Below are 24,662 nucleotides of genomic sequence, written 5' to 3'. Positions count from 1 at the left end.
TATATTCCCAGAACACCCTGCTCTCCCCGCATCCTGACCCATCACACACAGCTATAATGAGATGTCCCCCTACACATGACACCCTCCCGGATCACATATTTCACAAATGTGGAAACTGTCTGTTTACTCACCTAGTGCCTAGCATCGGCACCTGGCGCTGGGGCCCATGGAACAATCGATGGAATGAATGAATGGTACGTCTCTGGGCTTCCGGTGTTTTTCTTACTGATTTTTGCCAGTTCTCTTATGTGAAAGATGTTGACACCTGGCCTTTGGCTGAGAATATTTTCCCTTTGTTACTTGCCTTTTAATTTTGGTTATTTGCTTTCCATGGGATGAAGAACTTTTACATTCCACTGTCAACAGACCTATGGGTTCTTTTCTGTTGAGATCTCTTTAAACACTTCCAAGTTGAAGAAAGTCCCTTCCCAGATTTGGGACAAACAAATGTCCTTCGCTATTTTTTTTTTTCTTTGCACAAACTGACAGAAGGGCTTGGATCATTTTTCTCTCCTGCTAAAAAATGTTTAACAGTCTCCTTAGAGCTTTTAGAATAAAGTCCAAATTCTTTAGCTTGGTCTCCAAGGCCCCAAACCTGAACCCAAGGGCTTATTACCACTGAACCACATCCCCTGCCCTTTTTGTTTTTTATGTTGAGACAGGGTCTCTCTCAGTTGCTGAGGCTGGCCTCCTGCCTCAGCCTCCTGAGTTACTGGGATCTGAGGTGTGCACCACTGAGCGGGGGATCCCTCCATTTCTAAATAGATAATGAAATCTTGTTTATTCTTTAAGCCCTACTTTCTCTAAAAAGCCTCACCTTATGATTCCTCCTGAGAGGGTGAATGGTGAAGGGATAAGAAGATAATCTTTCAAGTCAGACCAACCTGGATTAAAATCTAAGATCCTTCATTTTGTTAGCCAGTGGCCAAATCCTTTCCTCTTTCAAGTCCCCCCCCTCACCACCCCCGCCTTTTATTTTTTAGCCCTGGGTGTGGAACCTCATGCAAGTTCTCTCTCCCTCCACACTCCTCCTCCTCCCTGGGCCCCAATCTTTAAAAGGGGCACCAAAAGCAGTAAAGGACCACTGCAGGGTGAGCCGGGTGTGATCTCCTAGGTACAGGTCCTAGGACCCTCCCTGCCACGCCCCACATTCTGCCATTTGGACGGGAGTCTCCAGCTCTGGGTCACACCTTCCCTTAGTAGTCCTGTTTTCCCCGGAGGCTTGGTCCTGGAATTCCATCCGATCCAGTGGCTGAGCGTCCTCCCGCAGGCCAGGCCGGAGTGAGCCAACAGGTTCCACTCTGGGGAGCCAGACCAGGCCCCAGGCGCCTTGATGGGACTCCTGGACTATTGGGTCTGAAACATCCCCTCCTTCCTTTCTCCATTCGAGCTGCCGTGGCTTCTTCACTGAGAGATGAAGTCTCTAAAGAGGTCTCCAGCACCCCTGCCCTTTCCCACCAGCACCCCACAGTATGATGGCGAGTTCAGTGAAACTAAGTGGATCCTCCCGATTTTAGCTTGGGTAAACCGAGGCTCAAGCTGGCTTGTGTGTTGCTGGGTCTAGAACGTGTGACCTTGTCAGTCAGGGTTTACTCGAGGGCCCGGGAGGCCTGGGCACTGGGCTGGGGGACTGGGGGGGCTTGGCCCTATTCCAGGAGATGGGACAGTAATCCCGCTCTCAGGGGCTCTGCCCTGGAGGGGGATGCGAGGCTCCCCGAGGCTGCAGATACCTCTGTGTAAGAGCAAGGACGAGGACTCCCTGCTGTGGCGTGGGTCTCCGCAGCTGAGGGTGAGGTGGGGACTTCCTGGACAGGTGCCTGGCCCCTAGGACTCCAACTGTTCTATCTGCAAAATGGGGAAAGGGTCTGTGTCCCAGGATCTTGGTGTTCTCAAAGTGCTTTCCTGGGCCCAGCCCTTCGCTCAGCCCAGACTGTCCCCAGGGCCTGACCTCACCACGTGGGCCTGACCAAATCTCTGACACCATCGCAGCCTCCACCCTGGGCCCTGCCCTTCCCCAAGGAGCCTGGGCCTGACTCCAGCTCACACCCCGCCCAGGGGGGTAGCAGTGGTCTCGGGCAGGCCTGGAGGCCTCCGCAGGCACATCTGACCCCCTCCCTCCACACCGCATCTTCTCCTCCCTCTTGAAATCCGAGCCGGGATCCTGGGAGAATTCTGGCTACAAAACATTCCACCCAGTTGTCCAAACACTCCCCACAGCTGGAGCAGGGAGCGGTGGCCAGGGGCAGCCCTCAGCGGCTGTTTCCATGGGAACGGGCAGTCCTCACTCAGAGGGCCACCCTGGCTGCCCTGAGGGGTCAGAGGACTGAGAGGACAAAGGAGGAGTCCCCCTCCTCCCCAATCGCCACCAACACCCAGTCCCTAGGGCCTGCCCAAGGCCGCCCTGCCACGTGCCGGGCCCAGCCAGGTGTCACACTTGGCTCCCGCCGTCCAGCCTGGAGGTGGCCGGGCAGCCTCCTGAGCCTCCCCTCGTGGCCACGCCGGCTCCTGGCAGGGGAGGCCAGGCGGGAACGCAGCCCCTGGAGGCGAGGCTTTTACTGGAAGTCCAGCCCGGCCCAGCGCCTCAGTCTCCTGGTTTGCAGGACAGGGCCGGCGCCTTTTTGGTCCTGATTTTTCCAAGTCGCAGCTGAGGGTGAGGTCTTGCAAGCCGGCTGCGTCTCCATGTCCAGAAAGAGGCCTCTCTCTGCCCGGCGCCCCGTCCTCACCGCAGCTTCCCCCTGAGGGGCTGCGGGGCTCCACTGTCCCAGGCACCCTGCCCCGCGGGCTGAGCCCGACCCCTCCTCCTGTCGGGGTGATGGGAGATGCTCCCCTTTCCCACTTCCTGTTTCCCATTAATAGTTTCCAGGTGAGGCCAAGGTTGCCGGGCAGAGGAAGGTGGGGGCACCAGAGGGTTTAGTGGGGGGACGAGCCAGAAGCCAAAACAGGAAGGGGGTGGGAGCTGGCCATGGAAACTTCACCGCAGGAAAGGGAGGCCGGCATCTGGTCTGCATTAGGCCGAGAGCCTGGAAGCCCAAAGCCGGGGAGATATTGTGATCCGCTGGGTGGGGCAGCGGGGGACTGGCTCCTCGCAGAGGCCCACGTGAGAGAAGAGGGAGCCGGAAGGAGAAGGGGAAAGGAAACCCTGCTTCCACTCATCGCCGTGGCTGACACTTGTCCAAGGTTACTTTCTTTCTTTGATTCACAAGTTCGCAGGGGGAAAGTGCTCCTTCCCATTTTATAGATGATGGTTGAACTGAGTCCCAGAGAGGTTAAGTGACTTGCCCAAGGTCACCCAGCCAGAGAAGGGCAGAACGGGGATTAGAATGCAGACAGACTTACAGACATTCCACACCGGGGTCGAGGCTGACCGGGAGCCAGGCCAGGGGGTGCCGAGAAGGATACTGTGAGGAGAGCAGGCAGGTCTCTGCCATAAGGCCGTCAGGATCTTGCGAGAGGATCTGAGAGTTCCCAAGGACGTTCATGACGCAAAGCTGAGGGCCCCAGCGCTGTGCTGCAGAGGGGACAGCTTCCTGGAGGACGGGGGATGAGCAAAGAGACAGGGTGGGATGGAAATGGCAGACAGAGGGGAGAGTGTGGGGGAGGCAGGCGGCTTAGAGGGTCTGGGCCACGGCTGCTGGCCTGGTGCACCTCAGAGGGTGACAGTGTGGCTGGGGAAACTGAGGCACAGAGGGGCTAGAAGTGCGGTGAGCTCCCAACTGCTCACAGAACTGTCCCGCGGTCATGGTGGCTAAAGTGTTAAGGGCTACTGAGGCTGGGCTGGTGGGCCAGGGCCTGTCCAAGGCCACACAGCCAGCTGTCCACGGGACCAGCCGGACAGGCTCTCTCCACTGTGCCGACCTGGGAGGAGAGGGGTGAGGGGACAGCAGCCCCCTTTGTGCCTAGGGAAAGCCCAGGGCCTCAGGCTCCGAGGGGAAGCTTCCCACCCCCCTGGCCCAGAGCCCAGGAAGGAGGGCCCCTGGCTCTTCTGCTGCTCTGAGCCCGGAGTTAATAATTATGGGTCGAGGAGATAGAGGCCCATCTGGGAGGCTACGCCCTCTGGGGCTGCTGCTCCTAGAGATAGCAAAGGTTAGTGTGGGGATCGCCTGGGGCGGGGAGCAGCCACCAGCCACCTGACCTCCCGGTATCCACGGAGACCCTCCGCCTGGCCCCTCCGGAATGGATGCCTCCAAGGAGCGCACTGGGTGCCCGGCCAGAGGGACATGCCCAGTGTTCCTGGCCATGAGCTCGGGGACTGTCCGCTTCGCCCCATCAGGCCCGGGTCCTGCCCTTTCGAAGTGCTTGGGAGAGGAGCCTTGGGACACAGGCAGGTGAGCTAGAGACCTGGGACACGGGGGACGGGGTCCTGCCACCGCGTGAACACAGGGGCAGGTGGAAGCTGGGCTCCCGACAGGGTGCTGGCATGGACCTATGAGCAAATTTCAGAAGCCTCTTACGAGGTCACCTCCAGCCGGTAGCTCTGATTGCCTTGTTCCACTTGACGGTTGTTCAGAAGTGGAAATGGAAGCTCAGAGAGGGCAAGGCACTCATTCTGGGCCACACAGTGAGCCAAGGACACACCTAAGTCCAGAATCGGGGACTGGGTCACCCAGGCTTCTCATCTGCCCTCAGCTAAGACTCTGTGGTTAAGGCCACCAAGCCTGGGATGGGAATGGCAGGGGCCATACAGGAAGGAAGTTGAAGAGGGCAGTGGCTTGTGGGCAGAGGAAACACCTTTATTTCTCCCTCTCTACCTGCTGGGCCCCCCTTCTGACTGTTGGCAGCTGCAGTGTCCTGTGACCCCTCTGGTTTGGGGGCTGATTTTTTTGGAAAACTGGTGTAAGCAGACTGGCCCTCACCACCCCTGGCTGTGTGACATCAGACAGGTACCTTAACTTCTCTGAGCCCATCCCTTTTTAGTGGAAGAACAGGGTTCACTGTGCTCTGGGAAGAGGCAGTGAAGCCTGGGAATCCACAGTCACCTGGATGCACAGAGGACAGGATATTTTTGGTTAGTAATTGAATGTCAGTGTTCCCAGAATGGTGACCACACACTTGTCCTTTGAGGCCTCTCTCAAGGGCCTCCCTAGTCAAGCAGCCCTTGTATGCTGCGGACTCTTCTCTGGGGCTGTAACCTCTTCACGCCTTAGATTCCCCTAGTCAGGGCTACCATCAGTTATCTCCTGCCCGGGCTTTCGGACTCAGAGGGCAAGGCTCTATTTTGGGCTCCTTCTGTGTCTCCTCCTTCTATCCCTAAAACAAAATTTCAAGGTCATCCTGGGTAATTACTTAGCGAGACCCTGTCTTAAAATAAAAAGGGCTGAAAATGTAGCTCACTGGGGCAGACGACTTGCCGGCATCTGCAAGGTCTGAGTTCCATCCCCGGGACTGCACAGAAGAAGAAAAAAGGAAGAAAAAGGTGAACAGATAGGAGCAGGAAGACAGCAGTTGCTCAAGGCTTAGCTGGTGAAGGAAGCAAGTCAACAGACATGTTGACATCTGTGCTAGACTCGGGTGGGTAGAGGAACACAGGTCCAACAAGCTGGTCCCTGTCCTCTGGAAGCCATAATCCTGCAAACAATTACCCTGTGTAGGAGCCTGGGCTGAATGGTTCTGGAAAGTTAGAAGGGATGCCATGGAGGGCTGCCAAGGTTGTTCTCTGGATAAGGTGTTGGCCAAGGGAGTGGGCAAGGCAGGAAATCCAGTCTGGCCTCCACTCACAAGTCCTGTACCTTGGTGGGAAAGGAGCACCCTTTTCTCTTTTGACCAGAGACACCACATTTGCAAGTCGTGCTGTAGGCAATCTGGGCGTAATGGTATGCACCTGTCTCAGCCACTGGGGAGGCTGAGGGGGGAGGATCCCATATTGGAGTTCCAGGAAGGCAGGGTCTATATATCTGTACAATTTCCTTCTAGGTCCGCCTGTCATGGTTGTAAGGCCCATAGATTGTGCTCAGAAGGGGTGGCTGAATGAATGAGTGAATGAAATGTGTCCCCCAAATGAAGACCTGTCACCCTCAGACATGGGCTAGGCTGTAGCTTAGTAGTCAAGAACTCAGCCTGGGCCCCAGGGTCTGTGGCCTGGAAGAGGAGCGCGGATAGTTCTGGTGGCATCTGGAAGGGGAAGATCCTTGTCTCCAACCCTCAGTCCTTCTCCAGAGCCAGATGGTAGAAGCCCAGTCACCGGCAGGAGAGAAGGGAGCTTGCCCTCGCTGGCTCCAGGTCCAGACTGAAGTTCTGGCCAATGGTCAGGGAGCGGGGGCTGAGGGGCGGGCAGGAAGAGTAGTGGTCAGAGACTCAGGGAAAGGTTTTCAGAGGCTGCGGGACTCCACAGGCACGTGTGGGCCATGTTGTTCTGCAGAGGGTAGATGGAGGAAAGGGAGCAGAGGCAGGGATGGGCAGGGTGTCCCGTGGCTGGAGAATGGCAGGCCCCTGTTTGGGGAGGCTGGGTGGGGGGCTTGGGCCAAAGACAGATACCCCCTGGGGATAAGGATCCCCAAAGTAGGGCTGAGGCAGAGTGTCACTGAGGGGCAGATGCTGAGCCGGGAGCTCCGGGAAGAAGCACGTGGTTGGAAGACGGAGGAGGGGGTAGGAGGGTGTCTGCGGGCCTGAGTGACAATCCCGGGAGCATCTGAGACTCGCCGCCTTTGTGAGGCTCCTGCGCGGTGCCGGGCGGAGGGGGCTGCGGAGAGAACCAGCGGCGGAGGCCGGGCGCCTGATCAAGGGGCCGTTCTTCACCGACTCCAGGGCTGGGCGGCCCGGGAGCGAGTGCGAGCTCAGCGCGTCCGGCGGGCGGAGGGGCGTGGCCGGGCACGTGTCCTGACCTGCTCCTCCTCCCCTCCTCCTCTTCCAACCAGGACCTGCTGCTGCAGGCAGGCCCCCCCCAACCTGTTTGCCCCTCCTAGCCTNGCCTGCGCCCCACCCGGGACGGTCTGCGCCCCCAGCCCGGCCTGGGGCTGAGGTCGGGCGAGCCGGCGTGGAGCCGGGAAGATGGAAGAGTCCTCGGAGCGTTTGGGGGTTTCGGGGTGGGGAGTGTGGAGGGCGACCGAGCCAGCCCCTCCTAGCTCACCCGGAGGGCAAGTGACGGTGGCGGTGGGGGGACTGGGTGCCGATATGTGCCTGCCGAAGTAACCCTGGGGCGCGCACCTAAAGGAGGGACACCCCTCCACTCGCTGGATGAGCTCTTGGAAAGCAGTTGGGTTGGGAGAGAGGAGCTGGGTCTCTCCAAGGTCGCAGGCAAGTTGATGGCCAAACCTCTTGCCGGTACTCTGTAGAGTGGCTGGACCTCCCTGCAGCTCGAAAGGGGCCAGCATCGGCTCTGGGTCCTGGGTCAATGGCCCCAGGACCCCTCTGTGTCCAGACCATTGTTTCTCAGGTGGTTCCTATTCCCGGCCGGTCTGATGGAGGGACCCCTGCTCTGGGGGTGCAGAAAGGTTGAGGTTTTTTTTCATGGAGTTGGGGAGCACTTTCTCTCCCCCATGACAGGAAAGACTTAGGTCCCCGGGGGGTGTATTCTTGTAAAGCACTTGGCCAGATGAGTTGTCCCAGGACCCAGCTCCCTCCCTGCCACACCAGGCCAGTGGGTAACACTCCCCCAATCCACCCCTCACCCCCTCAAATGGGCAAGCTGGATCCATTTTCCCCCCTGGCACCCAGCAGAACCTGAGCTGAGGTGCTCAGAGAGTAATGGGGTTTCATCCCAAGGAACTCGGAGACAGGGGTCCCTGGTAGGGGTGAGGTGTGGAGAGGCTTGAGCCTCCTGAGGGGCCAAGAGTTGAAGGCGAGCCTCTTTGCTGGAATTATGCCCTGGGGGAAGGAGGCTGGGCTTAGGGAGAAAGTGACTAAGGGGCTTTGTGGTGCCTGGAGAGGTTAGGACAGTCCTACCTGGGGATAGATGGGTTTTACCCTAGGGATAAATGTGTCTGGGGAACAGCCTTGTCTGGAGGAATCTTGTGACCCTTTGTGTTGGGTGGACTGAGGCAAAACTGAATTGCTGTGTGACCCTAGGGGTATGGGCTCCCTTCTCTGGGCCTCTAGGTGAAATAAGTAGGTTGTAGGGTAGCAGTGATTCCATCCTCAAGAATGTCCTCTTTTGGAGGCACCCAGGCTAGAGTCAGACAAGGCCCAGTAAATGGATGTTCTCTGTAGGGATAGAGGAAAAGTTTCAAGGTCTTAGAGAAGGCCTTGTCTGCCATATTCCAGGACCCTCGTAGATGAGCCAGGCTGCCAAACTGACCCCTCCACATGCAGTCCTCAATACGGCACACTTCCCATGTGGACCTGTGGGTCCTCTGGGACTTAGCTGGATACAGAGCACACAGTAGGGACTTCATAAATGCAGATGGGAAGTATGGATAGAATGAGGAGCTGGGCACCCTAGAGAGGCAGAGTTTGGGGGTTACCTTGAGCACTGCATTTTTATGGATCCCTCATGTGGATATGAAGGCAGAGATTTAGGGATCAGGGGTCAAGGTGCCAGCACCCACTTGGGGCCTGATGTCCTAAGAGCTCACCCAGATCCCAGCAACAGAGGAGGACTCTTCTCAGGGTCACACTTGCACAAGCACTAAGTGACTTGTGCTTGTGACCCCAGAAGCTCATGACAGTTCTGGGACGTGTGTCCTGGGGGCTGTTGGTCCTAGATGAGGAGTTGGGAGACCTGGCTAACCCTCTGTTTCTGGAGCTTAGCTTCCGCATCTGTCCAAGAACTGCGGTCTCTCTTGGGTGACTGTTCATGGACAGGTCCCATTCCCTGTCCCCTTGTGGCCCTAGACTTAGGGCTGCTCTCCTGGGGTGGGCAGCAGTAGCTGGACTCTGCAGGAGCTGGGGGAGGGGGGTGTCCGCTCCCTTGAGACTCTCAAGCAAGGGCCTTGGACTCTGAACCCAGTGGCTGGAGAGGCTTGGCCTGGCTACCTGCTCCACGTGTCCCCTCCTCCTCCTCCTCCTCCTCCCAGGACCTGCTGCTGCAGGCAGTTCCCACCAGTCTAACTTTAAGGTGCTGCTTCTCTCCCATCTGCCATGGTTTCACATGTCCGATGTCTTGGGTGCCAAACCTGCTTCAGGATGATGGGGTAGGGATGGCATCTAAGGTACTTCTACACCTAATGCAGTGCTGGGCATTTGGGACTTGATCTGCAGAGACCAGAATCTGGGTTGGTTCTTTACCATCAAGTGGCCACATGACATTGGTGCAGCCCCTTGGTCTCAGTTTTCCCACTTGACAGATTGGGGGCTACTCATACTTATCTCTAGTGAGTGCTCACTGTTGCCACCTCCTAGAAGCCCTCCATGGTCTGCCTGCCCTCCCTGCCAACAGGTGTTGGTATCCTTCCTGCTGATCCTTTGTCAGCACATTTGCGCACAGGGCTCAGACCCTCATTAGAGCCCTGCTTGTCCTGGACTCTCCAGTGTCTGCACCAGAATCGTGCTTGATGGGCTTTGGGAAGGAAGTGAAGTTGGGGGGGGAGCTACAAAATGAAATAGAATGTGGGGAGCAGGGGGCTTAGTGATGTTCCCCTGGAGTCTGTCTTGTCCTACAGACTGGAAGGATCAGGGCCCCTGGGGTTCCTGGCACATGATAGGTGCTCACTAGGCCCATGTTGGATGGCTGAAATCTTGGGGTGTCAGTTCTTAGACTGAATGCATGGGGATCCCCCTCAGGCATTATAAGGCATGTGCTAGGTGCCCTGCCTTCTACAGTAGAAAGGGAGTCCCCCATTTGCCCCGGCCTGGCACTGGTCCCCAGTGGAGAGACAGGGCTGAGTGGCAGGGGAGCTTTGGCCTTGCTACCTGCTCCACGTGTCCTGACCTGCTCCTCCTCCCCTCCTCCTCTTCCAACCAGGACCTGCTGCTGCAGGCAGGCCCCCCCCAACCTGTTTGCCCCTCCTAGCCTGGAGCTCATTGGATCCTGGCCCGGCTCCGGGCTCTACCAGGAGGACAGCCGCCCTCTCCCACCCTGAGGTCCTGCTCTTCGCTCTCCTGTATTCCCCCGGCCCTGCCTAGAGCTGTGGGAGGACCTCCCAACAGCTGCCTCTGTCCTGCCTTTCCCCTTCAGCCGCCCGCAGCCGGTGCCACTTCCCAGATGCCTCGTCACCCCCTCTCGTTTCCCCGAGAGCCCTGTCCCAGTTCCTCATTTCCATCACGGGGACCACCGATTCCCTCATCCTCCTCTTCCTTGTTGTTTAATTACTTAATTAATCAGTTGCTCTACTGTGTTTTTATCCTGCGGCCCCCTTGTCCTCCGATGGTTCCTCCTCAGAGTCTTTGTCTGTCCCCTCCAGGCCAGGGCCTGCCTGGCTGGTACAGCCTCCTTGGGCATCACCCTCCACCATCACCACCCCCACTTAGTCCGATCTCAAACTTCCTCAAACCCCATCCGCATCCTGCCTCACTTCTCTGAAACCATCCTTCATCCCCTCTCCTCCCGATGACAGGTCACGTGACACTGTGCCTGCACTCCAGATTCATCCCCATCCTGCTGCTACTTTGCTGTGTGTTCCAGCCAGGTCACCAACCCTCTCTGAACCTCAGGTGCCTGGTTGTTCGAACCAGGGTGGGGAATGCACCCTCTGCAGCGCCGTCTTGAGTCCCCACCAGTAGCACTCGTGGATGCTCAGGCAGTGGGCTGCCATGAACATGGTCCAAAGCGTGGGAACCCTGTGTGCTTGTGGGTCTTGCTCTGAAGATTTGGCCCTCTCTGGCCTGTGCTGGGCTTGTAGGCTGGCCACAGAACCTTTCCTGGGAGCCCTTCACATTGTGGCTATCAGCCTCGGTCGCCTCAGTCTGCCTGGTCACCCTGAGTGTCCGTCTCAGCTGGCCCTGGGCAGGTTTCTGCAGCTTACCTGGAGATCAGACTTGGTGCCCCTGGGCATAGGGTCAAGCTCCCAGTGTGTCCTCCCTGCTCGGTCCTTTTCCCAGTTTCAGAGCTGTCCTGAGTGTCCCCTTCCCTGCTTATTTTGTGAACCCATTTTGCCCATTACTGCAGAAGGTGACTGCGAGGACATCCTGGGCACTTATCAAGGGGCAGGCTGGTCTGGCAGGCAGGGAAGGGTGGAACCCTCAGAGGGCCACACTGGGTCCTGTTTGGCCTCTGACCAGGCTCTCCTGGCCCAGTTAGGGTGACTGAGTGACTGGGGGCCACAGAGTCCTGGAGTCCTTGTTTTGCTGTTTTGTGAGTGGGGACAGAAACCCAGCGGGGCCCCTCAGGGCAGGCCTGGTGGGCTGAGGACTTCAGAGTCTGCTTTTCCCCCTGGTTGTGTGCTTCCTGGGGAAGTGACCCTGTGTGGCCTTTCCTGTATGAGCTGCAGGGTCCCTAGGCTTGGGAGATGCTGGCCGCCCCGCCTACCTCTGACCTTGACTCTGAGGAGCTCCCACCCCTAGGCAGACCCTTCCTGGAAGCAGGACTCTGTTCCTATAGGGATGGGCCTGACGAGGGGTAGGGATACCTGGTGGCCACACTTTCCGATGCCTGAGGCACACCCGGGTTTGGGAGCCCCTGCTCTAGGAGGCTGCAGGGTGAGGAGGATCGGGGATTCTGGCTCTGCTGGACCTGGAGGTCTGGATCATCCCTTCCTCTGAATTTTCTGAGTCACAGGAGCTGGCCTCGCAGTCCGGAAGTAGGAGGGGAGGGGGGTCTGCAGATTGGAGCTTCCCTCCCAGCCCAGGCTGGGCCCTCTTCCTCTCTCACTCCTGCTGCTGTGGCCCAGGCAATGGGGAGCTGGTGTCTGTGGGGTGGCCCCGCTGTCCCTACACTTCCTGTCGTTAGGATGTGAGCCTGGGCTTTTCCACCAGGGGGAAGAGAAGATGTCCTAGAGACCTTGTCTCAGGCCTCCTGGGCCACTGTGTCCTCTGGCTGCAAAGTAGGTCCATCCCCCTGACAGGGAGCTGAAGGAGAGCCTGGGGGGAACGTCTGGCCCCAGCCCCAGCCCTGCCCTTGGAGGCTCTCCCTGCGACCCAGAGGCCCACGCTGGTGGATGAAGCTGGTCCCTGTGGGGAAGGACGGGCAGTCTTGTTCCTCTAGTGGGGGTGTAGGGGATCCAGGGAGGTCCTTGGCTGGGGAAAGGCACCAGCTCTTGGTGTTTGAGACCTGGGATCCTGTCCCATGTCCTAGGCTGTCCTGTGGGTCACCACCGGCCCTTAGACTGCAGTCCTTACTCTGTCAGAGTGGGTAGCCGCACCCTAATGGGATCTGCTGCTTCTGGTGTGGCCTTAATGACTATGACTCCCCTCTGCCACCTGAGTGGCAGAGTCCTCCGGGAGTACATTCCCCTCTCTCTGGGCCTGGGGTTTCGGCTGAGGGACCCAGAGCCTCCGTAGGCAATGGTCTCTGCCAAACTGGCTGTGGATTGAACACTGTTCGCTTGGTACCATGTCAAGTGACTTCTTATTGGGTTCTTACAGCGCCTCCTTCAGAGTTTTAATGCCCCCCCTCCCACGGGGTGGCTGGATCAGAGGATGTCAGAACACTTCCAGGGGCTCACATGTAGGTACCCCAGGACACAGCCTGGCTGTCCTCTTGGCCACAGCTCTCCTGGTGCAGGCTCTCCCTCCTAGAAAGGTGGTGACTGCAGTTGGGGAGGGAACTGGGTCAGAGGTCCCTGTGGCAGCCAAGGAGGAGCCTCCTGAGTCCCCCTGGGCGCAGCAGTCCCTGATCCTGAGACAGGCATGGATTCTAACACTCATGCTCCTCGTCCCCCCTGCTGGGCCACTGGTCAGGAAGCTTTGGGCCTGGGCTGAAGACCTGACTGCCTGTCTTGGCACTGTCACTGACCAGCGGCGAGACCCCAGTCAAGTCCCTTCCCTCTCTGAGCTTTCCTCCCCTCATCTGTAGAATGGGAACCATCGTAAGTGCTGTGCAGAGTCCTGAATGAGGGCAGAGCACCCTGTGACCCCCTGGGCACAGACCCCAGCCCGTGGGGCCACAGTATAACTGTAGGGGGCTTGAAGGACCTGCCGTAGCTCCTCCATCCTTAGAGACCCTGTGCCAACAAGACCCCCCCACCCCACCCACCACAGCTGATGGACTGTGGATTTCTGGCCTCATTCATCAAGGCCAAGTCCCTGCCAGGCCAAGTCCAGCCCCAGGACCTCGAGGCCCCATGCTGGGCCAGTTCCCAGGCAGAGGGCAGGCTCAGTGGGCAGCAGGACAGGGCCGTGTGGAAGACTGGGAACAGTTTTGCGGCTGGGGTCTCTGGGTGCTCAGTGTCTGTGTTACCAAGAGGAACGCTAAGGTTCAGAAGCTGTTTGGTGGCCTTATTGGGAACCTGAGGACAGGGAAGAGGGACAGGTCCCAGACCAGCGTCTCACCCTTCCTCCTCAGTTATCCCAAGTCCCGGTCTCCTTGGCCTTGTCCTTCCTCTCCTCCAGTGGGCCTCTCTGGGCCCCTCCGCCTCACTTCCCCACTGTTATCAGCGGAGGCCCAGCCCCCCACCCTACCAGCCCAGCCCCCCACCCTACCAGCCCAGCCGCTGCTGCTCAGAAGCTGCTGGCTCAGGAGCCCCCAGCTTTTGCTGAGTGAGCAAATCCAGAGGTGCTGTCTTGGCACAAACCCCTGCTGGCCGAGCCCTCCCGCCCTTCCCTCCGCAGGATCCCCTTCCAGAGCGGGAGTGTGGCTGGGGGGCGGGTGGAGGGCAGGGGCCCCAGCACTCCAGCGTCTTCAGCCTCAGGGAGGGGAGGTCCCGAGGCCTAGAGAAGGGGGTGTTTTTCGGAGGTTACACTGTAGGCCAGGGGAGAGTTGGAACTGCCCCCCATAAAGTCCAGGGGGACAGGAAGTGGGTCTGTGTGGCCTGGGCTATTTGCAGAATCTTCCTGCTTACCCTAGCCTCATGCTTCCTCTCTGACTCCCCCCAACCCAAAGGAGTGGAATTTGCAATAACTATTTCGTATTAACATTTGCATTAATTCTCATGTAAACTACATCACTGAATTTGTACTAACTGTCAACGAAGGTAGCTCTCACTGAAGTGCCTCCCGGGTGACGAGGTTTTACGCGCGCACCCCCCCCCCCCTTGGGGCTGACGGTCACTTGGATCTCCCTGCTGTGTAAAGGTGGAGACTGATCCTCAGCATCCGCACGTGTACAGTCATCTGTTCGACAGATGCAAACTCAGCATAGCTGTGTGCTAAGCATCTGCTGCCGGCCCAGTCCCTAGGCTGGGGGTTGACAAAGGTTCAAGAGCCCCGACCTTGCCCCTAAGAGAACATGTGCTTGACCAACATGCTTTCGTGACAGCCTGGTTATGGCCTGTGGTCCCGTTTTACAGATGGAAAGGCCGAGGCCCAGGTGGCAGGTGTGGTGCCCGGGGCTTGTCCCTCGGGCAGGTCTCAGAAGCCTGCCCTGTGTCTACTGATACCTCTGTTTGCCTTGCAGCCCACCCCAGCCAGACGAGGCCCCCCCTCCACCCCTCGCGTCTGTCCCTGTCCCCTGGAAGAACGTGGGTTCCTGCAAAGGCCACAGGGAGTCCCCAGGATCCCTGGTGGAGGCCTCTGCAGGGGAGGAGGCCCAAGGGGAGGAGGAGCCCGCGGCTGCCCCGCTGGACGTGTCCCGGCTGCGCAGCTCCTCCATGGAGATCCGGGAAAAGGGCTCAGAGTTCCTGAAGGAGGAGCTGCACAAAGCCCAAAAGGTAGGGACCTCGGAGAGGAGGAGCCAGCCTGGGAAAGCCCAGAGACACGGTGACACAGTGTCTGACACGGCCAGCTGCAAACTAGGCCAGTGCAGGCACCTGAGAGCTGCAAAGGAGGAACCCATTTTTGTGTCTTTTTTTTTTTGAGGTGCTGGGACTCAAACCCGGGCCCTTGTGGGCTTGGCCATCTGGCCACGCTCCCAGCGACCTTGACTTGTCTGAAAACCTGTTCCCAGATGTGAGGGGCTGTCGGGTGGGCTTTCGGTCTCGCGCTGCCGGCTGGGGGGAAGAGGCATGACAGAGTGGGGGGGCACCGGAGGAGGTCGGCTGGCAGCCCAGAGCCCCACTCACGATGGCCGGGGCCTCCCACGAGGCTGACAGTCCCCTCTGTCCCAGGAGCTGAAGCTGAAGGACGAGGAATGTGAGCGGCTGGGCCGGGTGCGGGACCAGCTGCAGCAGGAGCTGGAGGAGCTGACAGCCAGCCTGTTCGAGGTACGCCTGGCCGGTGGGCGCAGCCTGCGGGGCGGATGGCCCGGGTGTCCAGGTCCCAGCCACTCACACGGAGGCTGCCTTCTTCCAGGAAGCCCACAAGATGGTTCGGGAAGCCAACATGAAGCAGGCAGCATCAGAAAAACAGCTGAAGGAGGCCCGGGGCAAGGTGAGGTCCGTGCCCTCTGCCCAGGCCAGCCTGGGACGCCCGCCATAGGGTGCACCCCACCCCGAGCGTTGGCCTGGGCTCTCCAACCAGATCCTCCAGGCCAGCCCCAGCCCAGGGAGGTGGGGGTGTCTGAGATCCCATAGCCCAGCGCCCTGGACCCCACTAGTGTTCCTTCTGAACCACTGAGACTTTTCTGGAGCCTTCTGGGGACTGGAAGGACCCTGTGGTTGCTGTAACTCCTCCTCCCTCCTCCCACCCTCCTTAGCAAAGCAGAAACCTGGGTCTGGCCGTGTAGTGGGCAAGTAGCTTCCTCTCGGAGCCTTTTGGATCATCAGGAAAATGTGAACCAGGGCTGCTCCTGCCTTCCAGGGACCCCAGAACACTCAGTGGGTCACCAGGGAAGCTCCCAGACACTTGTTCCCCACAAAGTCTTGTTTGCAGTGTGACCTCTGGCTGGCCACATTGCCTCTCTGAGCCTCAGTTTCCCCGGGGCAGGCGGGGTTAGGCGCTGGTTGCTGTTAGGCACAGGCTGTCCTGAGCTGGGCCAATGGATGGTGGGAGCCAGGGGGGTGATAACTGGATTAGGTTGACAGCTATCCATCTGGGCCAGATCGACATGCTGCAGGCAGAGGTGACGGCCTTGAAGACATTGGTCATCACATCCACACCAGCCTCTCCCAACCGAGAGCTCCACCCGCAGCTGCTGAGCCCCACCAAGGCTGGGCCCAGAAAGGGTCACTCGCGCCATAAGAGCACCAGTAGCACCCTCTGCCCTGTCATGTGCCCCGCTGCAGGGCACACCCTCACCCCAGACAAGGAGGGCAAAGAGGTAAGGAGGCAGGTGGGCAGTGAGCATGGGAGGGAACGGGGTGCCCACTGACAGAAGAGGCCGATGAGGACAGCCTGCGCCCTTGCTGTGTGATCTGCAGTCTGGCTCACCCCTCTCTGTGCTGAGGTGTCTAGCCTTTGGCCGCTAGAGTGTCCAGCTTGGGGCCTGATAACCACCCCTGTCTGCTCCAAGCGGCAGGTGGTAGTTTCTGCACCTGGACTGGCTTTGGTGGGGCTCTGCTTGGGCTCTCTGGCCTTAAGGCCCAGGACCACCTTGTGACACTCTTTGTACTCAGAGTCCTCGGCAGCTCTTGGTACAAGCTGGCCTTGGACGGGTGTCTCTCCTGAGCTGGCTGGGCGGGCACTCATGGCTACAGGTCCCAAGGCAAACAAAACCACCCGTTAGCACCCCCATTCCCTCATGTGGTCAGTGGAGTGTCCTGGGACCACGGGAGAAACTGATGACACACTGATGTCAAGAGCCAGCTCAGGCTGCACCGAGTGGACACTGAGACAGGTGTAGTGGGATTCAGCTTCCCGGGTGTCGTGTCCAGCCCACCCGGCTCAGTCCTGTCCTCTGTCTGTCTCCAGAGCTTACAGGGAGGAGGAGCAAATAGACCTCTTGGCCCACTTCTGAGCTCTGAGCTTCCAGTCGGACACTGATATCTCCTCATTCCTCCTGTCTCTGTCCACCTGTCTGTCTGTCTGTCTGTCTGTCTACCCCATGGCCCAGCCTGGGCTTCCCCCTCTCCTCTCCCTGCTCCTCTGCGTGATCCCCAGCAAGGCCATCCACCTCACCTACGAGCCGGCCTGGCAGCTCCCGCCCGGGGAGCCGCCCGCAGCCCCCACCTCTGCCACCTCTCTCTCCTTTTCCCAGCAGGTAATGGCTCCAGAGGAGGGCCGCTCCGTCTGCCCCGCTACCTCTCCACACACTGCATGCAGCCCAGGGCAGGCCACAGTTGCCCCTCTGAGTGGGCAGCAGGAGGCCTGTGTGTATGTGCCTGAGTGTGTCCCGTGCCCTCAGGGACCTGTGGGTTCCCACCAGTTTGCTTGAAGAGGCAGTGAGGGTCATCAGGACGAGTCCGGACCCACATCTGTAGTCTTGTAGCACTGAAAACTTAAAGCACTTCTAGAACAAAACTTTGAATTCTAAGTTGTTGGGTGCAAAGGGCAGAGAGTTCTTCCCTTGGACACGGCTCCCCTGCCCGGCTGCTGGGGACAGTCTGGTGGCTGCTGAGCCTGCCCCACACCTCCCTGGCTCTCCTCTCCCTTAGCTCTGCCTCCTCTGCGATGCCTGCTCTCTGCCCTGACCACCCTCACCCCGAATGCCCTCCCTGCTAGGTGGACACAACCCTGTTTGCAGAGTTCCAGGCCTGGAGGGCGTCGCCCATGCTGGACAAGGCCTGCCCCTTCCTGGAAAGAGTGTACCGCGAGGACGTGGGCCCCTGCCTGGACTTCACCATGCAGGAGGTGAGGCGGGGAGGGTGGCCGTCTGGGAGGCCCGGCCCAGCTGCCCTCCGCCTTTGCCCAGCCCTCACCGCTCCACCTGCTGCCCTGCTCTGCTGCAGCTCTCGGCGCTGGTCCGGGCCGCCGTGGAGGACAACACGCTCACCATCGAGCCCGTGGCCTCACAGCCCCTGCCCACAGGGAAGGCAGCTGAGGTGGACTGTGGCAGTGCCAAGTAAGTTGGGCACCCTCAGCCTTCCCTGCACCATGGGGAAGCCCCCGCGGGGCCTGGAGCCGCACCGAGGTGGTGGTCGGGAAAGGCCGAGCTCAGGCTGCCCGGCCCTGGTGTCGGGCCCCAGGGTGGGCAGGGGCCCCTGGTGCATGACCTAGCCTGGGAACGTGGTGACCTGATAAGAGAGGCACAGTTGCCCCTTGCAGGGCCAGGAGGCATGTGAGACAGAATGTCAGGGTCCAGCCCCCGCCCCCCGCCCCCGGCCCGGGTCCTTCCTGGCTGACCTGCTGCATGCGCCCTGCCCCTCCCTGTCTCTCCCACGGGGGGGTTTTGGACCCCAGTCAACACATAAGTGATTGTCAGTGACTGGCTCTGCCTCCTGCCAATCAGTAACTCGGTGGCCCTGGCATCTTGTCCTCCCCACTGTTCACCCCGCCTTGAGCAGGGGCAGTGGCAGCACACAAGGGCCAGGGCAGAACCAGAGCACAGTGTGGGGAGGATTCCCCTGGACAGCGGAGACCTGGCCCAGGAGGTCTCCGCTAGAGGCTGGGGGACCTTACCCAGCTGGGAGCCTCATCCTGGAGGAGGGAACAGTCGAGCCAGGTTTTGAAGGAGGAGTTAGCCAGGGAGAGAAGAGCCCTTCCTGTGGAGGGCACAGAGTGCAGGAGGGCAGGAGGTGCTGCGTATGGATGGGAGCACCTTCGGCCGGGTCAGAGTGATGGGGTACCGGGGCTGAGGCTGTGCAGGCTGTTCAGAGCCTCTGCAGGTTTGGGCATCAGCCACCGAGGCTGGCTTTTCGTATGTTGTAGCGGAGGGACGCTGGAAGGAGGGTGCTCTGGTTCATTTATGGCCATGTGCAGCAGGAGCTGGTCAGGGGGATAAGCCAGGGTGGTGTTTCATCCTCCCTTGACTCGGAACCCTCCGTAACCACTTCCTGGGCAACAGGGAAGCCGCGGGGAAAGGCGATAGATAGATGTGGGTGTTGGGAGGAGCGCCTGGCCGTTACGTGGAGGAGAGCGAAGGAGGTGAGGCGAGGAGCTGAGGAATCAGGACAGAAGGCAGACCTAACCTGGGGACATGGTGGCTCACCAGGTGGAGGGGAGGAGAGACCCCCGTAGGCGATGCCCAGAGTCAGCTCTGGAGGCTGGGATCACCAGAGGAGCCAGAGAGTGGGAGGCCAGATGGTGGGCTGTCCGCCCAGCCCAGCTGACCCTGCACCTGAGCGGCTGAAGGTGCTGAAGGAGGTCGCCCAGGCCTGGCCGAGGAGAGAGGGGGGTGCAGGGTGGGGCTCTGGGCGGGAGCTGGTCGGCAGGCAGCGGAGAACCTAGAGGGGCTGGCGGGGCAGGCGAGGCCAGGCCCACCCCACGTCCCTGGCCTGCCTCTCTGCATAAGTCCATTCAGGCCTCACGGCCACCTCTGCTGTCCCCCCAGCACGTGTGCCCTGAGTGGGCTGGCCCGCATCTGCCGCCACCGCATCCGGCTCGGGGACTCCGAGAGTCACTACTACATCTCCCCATCCTCCCGGGCCAGGGTGAGTCATCCTTCGCTATGTGTCCCTCGGTTCCTTGGGCTGGGAGCACAACTGGACTGTACCTCAGTCTAGAGAGCAGGGAGCAGGCTCAGAGAGGTGCAGAGACGTGGGCCACAGCCAGGCCAGGTGTGCTAATCTGGTTTTCCCACATGACAAATGACCGTAAACGTAGTGACTTAAAGCGATGCACCGCTCCCGTCCGGCTGCTGTCCAGGGCCGGGAGTCTGCGCGAAGCTCAGCAGGGACGTGCTGTGTTCTTTCCTGAGCTCGGGGTTCTCTTCCAGGCCCACGTGGCTGTTGGCAGAATTCAGTTCTCCGTTGTTGCAGGACTGAGGTTCTCTTGGCCAGGGACACTGTCGCCTCTAGAGGCTGTCCACAGTCGGCCACACGGCCTTCTCAAAGTCACCAGGAGAACCTCTAGTCTTCCAGGCCTGGTCTTACGTAAGAAATGTCCTCCTGGGAGTGGCCTCTATACCTCGGTCCTTTGATTAGTGACTTAATCAAGAGAGTGGCTGGATTTCAGGTTAAAGCTGCAGGCTCAGACCCCCAGGCCAGGGCTCTGGCCCACCCTAGGAAGTTCAGGGGTGTGTCTGGCACACAGGCTGTGATCAGGCCCGGGTGCTGCAGGTCTCCAGAAATCCCATCTGCCACCCCAGTCCCCCAGGTTGGGTCAGGGGACCTTACCCAGCTGGGGGTTGAGGCTGGGGATTCCCCTTCCTCTGCCCCACCACTGAGTGGTAAGAGGATTGAGGGATGGAAGGGGACATGTTTGACCCACGTGCAAAGCTGATGGGCTGTGAGGCACCACCTCCCCCTCTGACCTGCCAGAGGCCCCTGTTGGGAGGGCAGGACCAGAGTGGACAGAGGGGCCCCACAGCTGGACAGGGACCGTGTCTGCTCTTGGTTCCTGCATGTGTTGTCGAACACTCAAAGGGACTCTTCTGGTGGTGAGTGAGTACCTGTTTACGGGAAAGGAGTGTGCCCCTTTGCAAAGGAAAGGGGTATGCCCAGGGCCACGTGGCCTAGACCTGGGGCCTCCCAGCTTTGCATTGTGTCTGTAGTTGCTGCCCCATGGATTGGTGCCCAGAGCCTTGTTCTGTGGCCACAGGTCCCCTTTGCTCCTTTTAAATCCCAACCACAGCTCAGCAGAGGGCCCACGCCAGCCATTCCTGTGCCCGGCAAAATCACATCTACTAGTCTGTTTCTTTTCCTGGCCTAGGTGTCCAGCTGTGTTGGGCAAAAATGAGGATAGGAAGTAAGCTGAGGAGGGTCTGGCATTTTAGGATATGGTCCCCACCCCAAGAGATCCAGACCTGTGGGATTGACAAGGAGGAGCACAGTCCCAGGGGACGGCTCCACCATTCCTGCTCAGGAGCTTGTAGCGGGCGCCACTGCCTGGTGCACACCCACCCTGGGCTGCTCTCGTCTCACCCCCATGCAGAGCCGAGCTCGAGCACACCCGGCTGGCCCTCGTGCTGTCCTGCACCTCCTGCCTTCGCTAGGCTCCTGTGAACAGCCCCCTCCTGCAACCTCCTCCACCCCCAGCCAAGGGGTCCCCCACACATGGGACATCCCTCCCCCAGTGTCCTGTGTTCCACAAGGGCTGCTGTGGGCCCAGCTGCCAGGCCACCTCCCAAGCTGTCCCACTGGGCTCCCTGGAGCCAAGATGGGGAGTTGATGCAACTCTTAGGAGAGTGGTGGTCACAGAATAGGGGAGGGAAAGGAGCCACCCCAGGACAGGGCCTCAGGGGCACATGTCCAGCTGGACCCACGGGGACGCTCACATAGCCTCCATGCCAGTCAGTCATCAGTTCTGCTGGGGTATGGGATGCAGAAGGGGACATCTGTGAGCCACAAGTGGCCTGTATTCTCAGCCGCTGGGACAGGGACCCCCCCCCCCCAACCTGGGGATAGCCCCTGGGAAGGGGACCCACAGTTCTTTCTTCACTGTAAGAGAGGCCTTGTGACAGTACCTGAGCCAAAGGAGGGTCGCCAGGGCTGGGCATGGAGCAGCCCCAGGACCGACTGGGCCCTCAGGCGCTGGCTGGATAGTTCAGTCAGCTTTTCCCTCACTGTGACCAAAAAAATCTGACAAGAACAATTAGAAGAGAAAAAGTTTACTTGGGTCACATCTTCAGAGGTCTGAGTCCATAGATGGCCAACTCCATAACTCTGGGCCTGGGGCAAAGCAAGACATCAAGGTGGAGGAGAGCAGCTCAGGACCCGGCAATCAGGGAGCAGAGAGAGCTCAGCTCACCAGGGACAAAATATCAACCCCAAAAGCACACCCCCCCACCCCGTGACCTACACCCTACCTGCCTACAGTTACCACCCAGTTAATCCATATCATTGGATTAATCCTCTGTTTCTGGTAGCAGCTAATCATTTCACCACTGAACATTATTGCGTTGGCTGACACATGAGCTTTTGGGGGACACCTCATATCTGAACCATAACACAGGGCTGGGAGGGCCCCTTGAGGGACTGATTCCTTGCCTTTCTTGGTATAATAACACTGCCCAGCCTCCACTTCAGCAGGCCCAGCTCCCCGGGTGAGCTTAGACTCTGGGGCAGGCTACCTGGCTGCATTGCTCAACTCAGCTGCTGATTAGCTCCAGGGCTTGCTGTGTTGTCAAGAGCTTTGTTCTTGGGGACTCTGATTTCTCCACACGTTAGACGGGAATGATTAGCATGGCTCATTTGAGACCCATGATTGGTGGACAGGCAGCGCGCTGTGGCTGCCCTGCCGTTATTAGAGCAGTACTAGTAATCTTGTTGTTGTTTATTAAAACTTCAAAGCCCCAGCCCTGTTCCAGGCCAGGAGTGCTACCTAGCTCTGCCAGGGACCTGGAACCTACTGCTGTTTCAGGTCCCCGTGGCTTTTAGGGAACCCGAGGGTGGGAGTTTGGCAGGTCGTACTCTCCCTACTTCTGCCTGCAGATCACTGCCGTTTGCAACTTCTTCACCTACATACGCTACATCCAGCAAGGCCTGGTGCGGCAGGATGGTGAGCACCCCCTGGTGGCCAATGTCGGGATGGCACCCAAGGGAGGGGTGGAGCAGGGCAGTGCTGCACAGGCTAGTCTAGTGCCTTTTGGGTCCACCTGCCCTAGGGCAGAGGGAGGACGCTGGGGCTCATTTCCCAGGAAGCAATCAAAGGAGGAGATGTGGGTCTTAACGGATTAGGATCCTCCTGGGTTCAGAATTCCACAGAGATGCGCCAGAAGGCGGGCTCACTGGCCTCCAGGCTCTGCCTGCTCCGAGGGGCCGATGCCTCCCAGACCCACGCCAGCCCCGAGTCGGGGCTGGAAAGTATTTGGTGACCCGTCAACTGCAGTCCTGGGGCCTCCATCATCACTGTTGAGTGGGGCACCGTGTGCAAGCATAGACTGGTCAGACGGGGAGGTGCCATATCTGCTGCCACCCACAGCCAGCGGAGAGGGCCAAGCCAGCTGCTGAGGGGACCCTGAGCTGTCCCTCTGTCTACCTACAGCAGAGCCCATGTTCTGGGAGATCATGAGGCTGCGGAAGGAGATGTCCCTGGCCAAGCTTGGCTTCTTCCCCCTGGAGGCCTAGGGCTCTTAGCTGGAGCATGCCTGCCGCAAGACAGTCCCGAAGTGCAGTCCTGGAGCAGACACTGACAGTATGGACAGACGGCCAGGCCATAGGGCAGCACCGAGACAGCACCAAACACCCATCCTGGGACAGACAGAGGGACAGACAGACTTGGACTTCATGAAATGACCCTTCTGTCTCCCCCACTGGATTCTGCAACCACCAGGAGAATTTCAGGAAGCACCGAAGACCAAGGAGCCATATTCAGGGGTTCAGCCCTTGGGAGGGACCCCTGGAAGTCTGTACCCCACCCCGGTCCTAGAGCTACGGCCTGCAGGTGTCTTGTTGCTGCCACCTCTTCAGAAAGGGACTGTCCTGGGGTGGCTGGGTCTCCCAGCTGTCGCCACCTCAGTTCTCAGGTCCTGGGCCACCAGCACCTTCTTGTGGCCATCTTTCACCCAGTTCCCAGGTGGCCCCTCGGCACACTGCCCCAGTGACCCTGGCCATTTCAAGGGCCCTCTGGCGGCAGGGGCCGGCAGGGCCTCTTCGCCTCCAGCCTGTATATCATTGAGAACAGAAACCGTTCTTAAGATGAGTCAGGGCCCCTCCTCCCCCCTTCATAAAGGCCTCCCTGTCCCCTCCTCCCCCATCTCGACTTGGGCTCCAGGAGGCCGTTCTCCCCAAACTACTGGAGGTCTAGGTCACTTTTCTCCAAGAGTGAGACACAGAGGGGGCCTCAGGAACCCACGCCTGTTTCCAGCCCCTCATACAACGGGGACCCCTGCATGTGGTGCCAAGTGGGGCAGGCAGGACCTGGCCCTCCCTGGCCCCCATCACAGCCTACCAAGACCAAGGTTAGGGGATCCAACCTGGACATGTCCCTCACCACGCCCTGATTTCCTTCTTTGAATGGAATGTAACGCGATCTCTATTTAATAAAGGAGGGCTTTGTTGGTAGGGCCAGGCGGCTGCTTGCCTTCACTGCTGCGCGCTGGGGCTCTGGCCAGGCTTGGGCATCTGAAGGAATGAAACCAAATCCTTTCCTTGCCTGCCCTCGTGCTTGGGATTAAACCCAAATCCTGAAGCCACCTCCCTCCACCACCACCACCACTTCCTTGCTGTAGGGAAGACCATTTGAGTCCTCCCTTTGTGTTCCATGGAGTTATGGGGTGTTGGGGATGCTCTCGGGTCCCTCTCTCCATGAGGAGCAGCCTGCTGTTGGAGAGAACCATGCTTGGGCTGTCTCTTTGTGGCAATTTGACAGTTCTGTCTGGCTGTCCTAGCCCTCAGAGACAGCCCGTTCCGGTCTTCTAGAGGTGGGGAGCACAGAGCCAAAGGCGTTGAGACTGCTGGGGCTGGGCATGACGTTAGCATGATGGATTGGCCATGTCTGCTCGCAGCACAGGTGGGGATTAAGGAAGCTCTGGACTTCCCAGTCTGGGTTGGAGATGGACTCTGGGCACGGGGCAGCAGTTGCAGGTGGAAAAAGGTGGGGGTAACCAGAGCCTCTGAGGACCCAGGGGGGGACTGAGGAGGTGGCTTGTGCCTGGCCTCCTTTGTAGGAATTCACACTTTCCTGGCAGCAGGGCACAGCAGCTTCTGCGATGGGTCAGTGCCCATGGGGGCAGATGGTGACTCCTTGGGACTTTGCTTTTGGCCAACTCGGCTGGTCGGTCAGCTCTGCTGTGGACTGGTCAGGGCTCTGTCTTGCCCTCCCTGACCAGTAGCCTTTTCTCAGGATTCTCCTGCCTCCTCAGCACCCCACTGCTCCCCTGTCCCCTTCCCACTCCACTGTGA

General features: G+C 59.3%; 1 protein-coding gene across 6 annotated transcripts; it reads left to right on the top strand.

The window, feature by feature from the left end:
* Nucleotides 1-3,156: 3,156 nt before the first annotated feature.
* On the top strand, nucleotides 3,157-23,822 carry Rab3il1 (RAB3A interacting protein like 1). 6 transcript variants are annotated; one of them, XM_048788969.1, is made up of 11 exons: nucleotides 3,157-3,177; nucleotides 14,363-14,615; nucleotides 15,012-15,107; nucleotides 15,196-15,273; nucleotides 15,884-16,102; nucleotides 16,835-16,981; nucleotides 17,443-17,571; nucleotides 17,670-17,782; nucleotides 19,211-19,310; nucleotides 22,251-22,317; nucleotides 22,804-23,822. In XM_048788969.1, exons 2-11 carry the CDS (start codon nucleotides 14,556-14,558, stop codon nucleotides 22,884-22,886), a joined length of 1,092 nt encoding a protein of 363 aa, XP_048644926.1. In that variant the 5' UTR covers nucleotides 3,157-3,177; nucleotides 14,363-14,555; the 3' UTR covers nucleotides 22,887-23,822. The 6 variants fall into 6 exon arrangements, 5 of the variants coding, with proteins under 5 accessions (XP_048644926.1, XP_048644924.1, XP_048644923.1 ...); XR_007342456.1 differs by lacking the exons at nucleotides 3,157-3,177; nucleotides 22,804-23,822 and adding exons at nucleotides 4,084-4,325; nucleotides 18,872-19,011 and having other exon boundaries at nucleotides 22,251-22,266; XM_048788967.1 differs by lacking the exon at nucleotides 3,157-3,177 and adding an exon at nucleotides 4,088-4,325 and having other exon boundaries at nucleotides 22,807-23,822.
* Nucleotides 23,823-24,662: the final 840 nt, after the last annotated feature.

Source organism: Marmota marmota, unplaced genomic scaffold (genome assembly GCF_001458135.2).
Source record: "Marmota marmota marmota unplaced genomic scaffold, marMar, whole genome shotgun sequence".
NCBI lineage: Eukaryota > Metazoa > Chordata > Mammalia > Rodentia > Sciuridae > Marmota > Marmota marmota.
The sequence above is the reverse complement of the archived record's forward strand: the minus strand, read 5'-3'. Positions and strand labels throughout refer to the sequence as shown.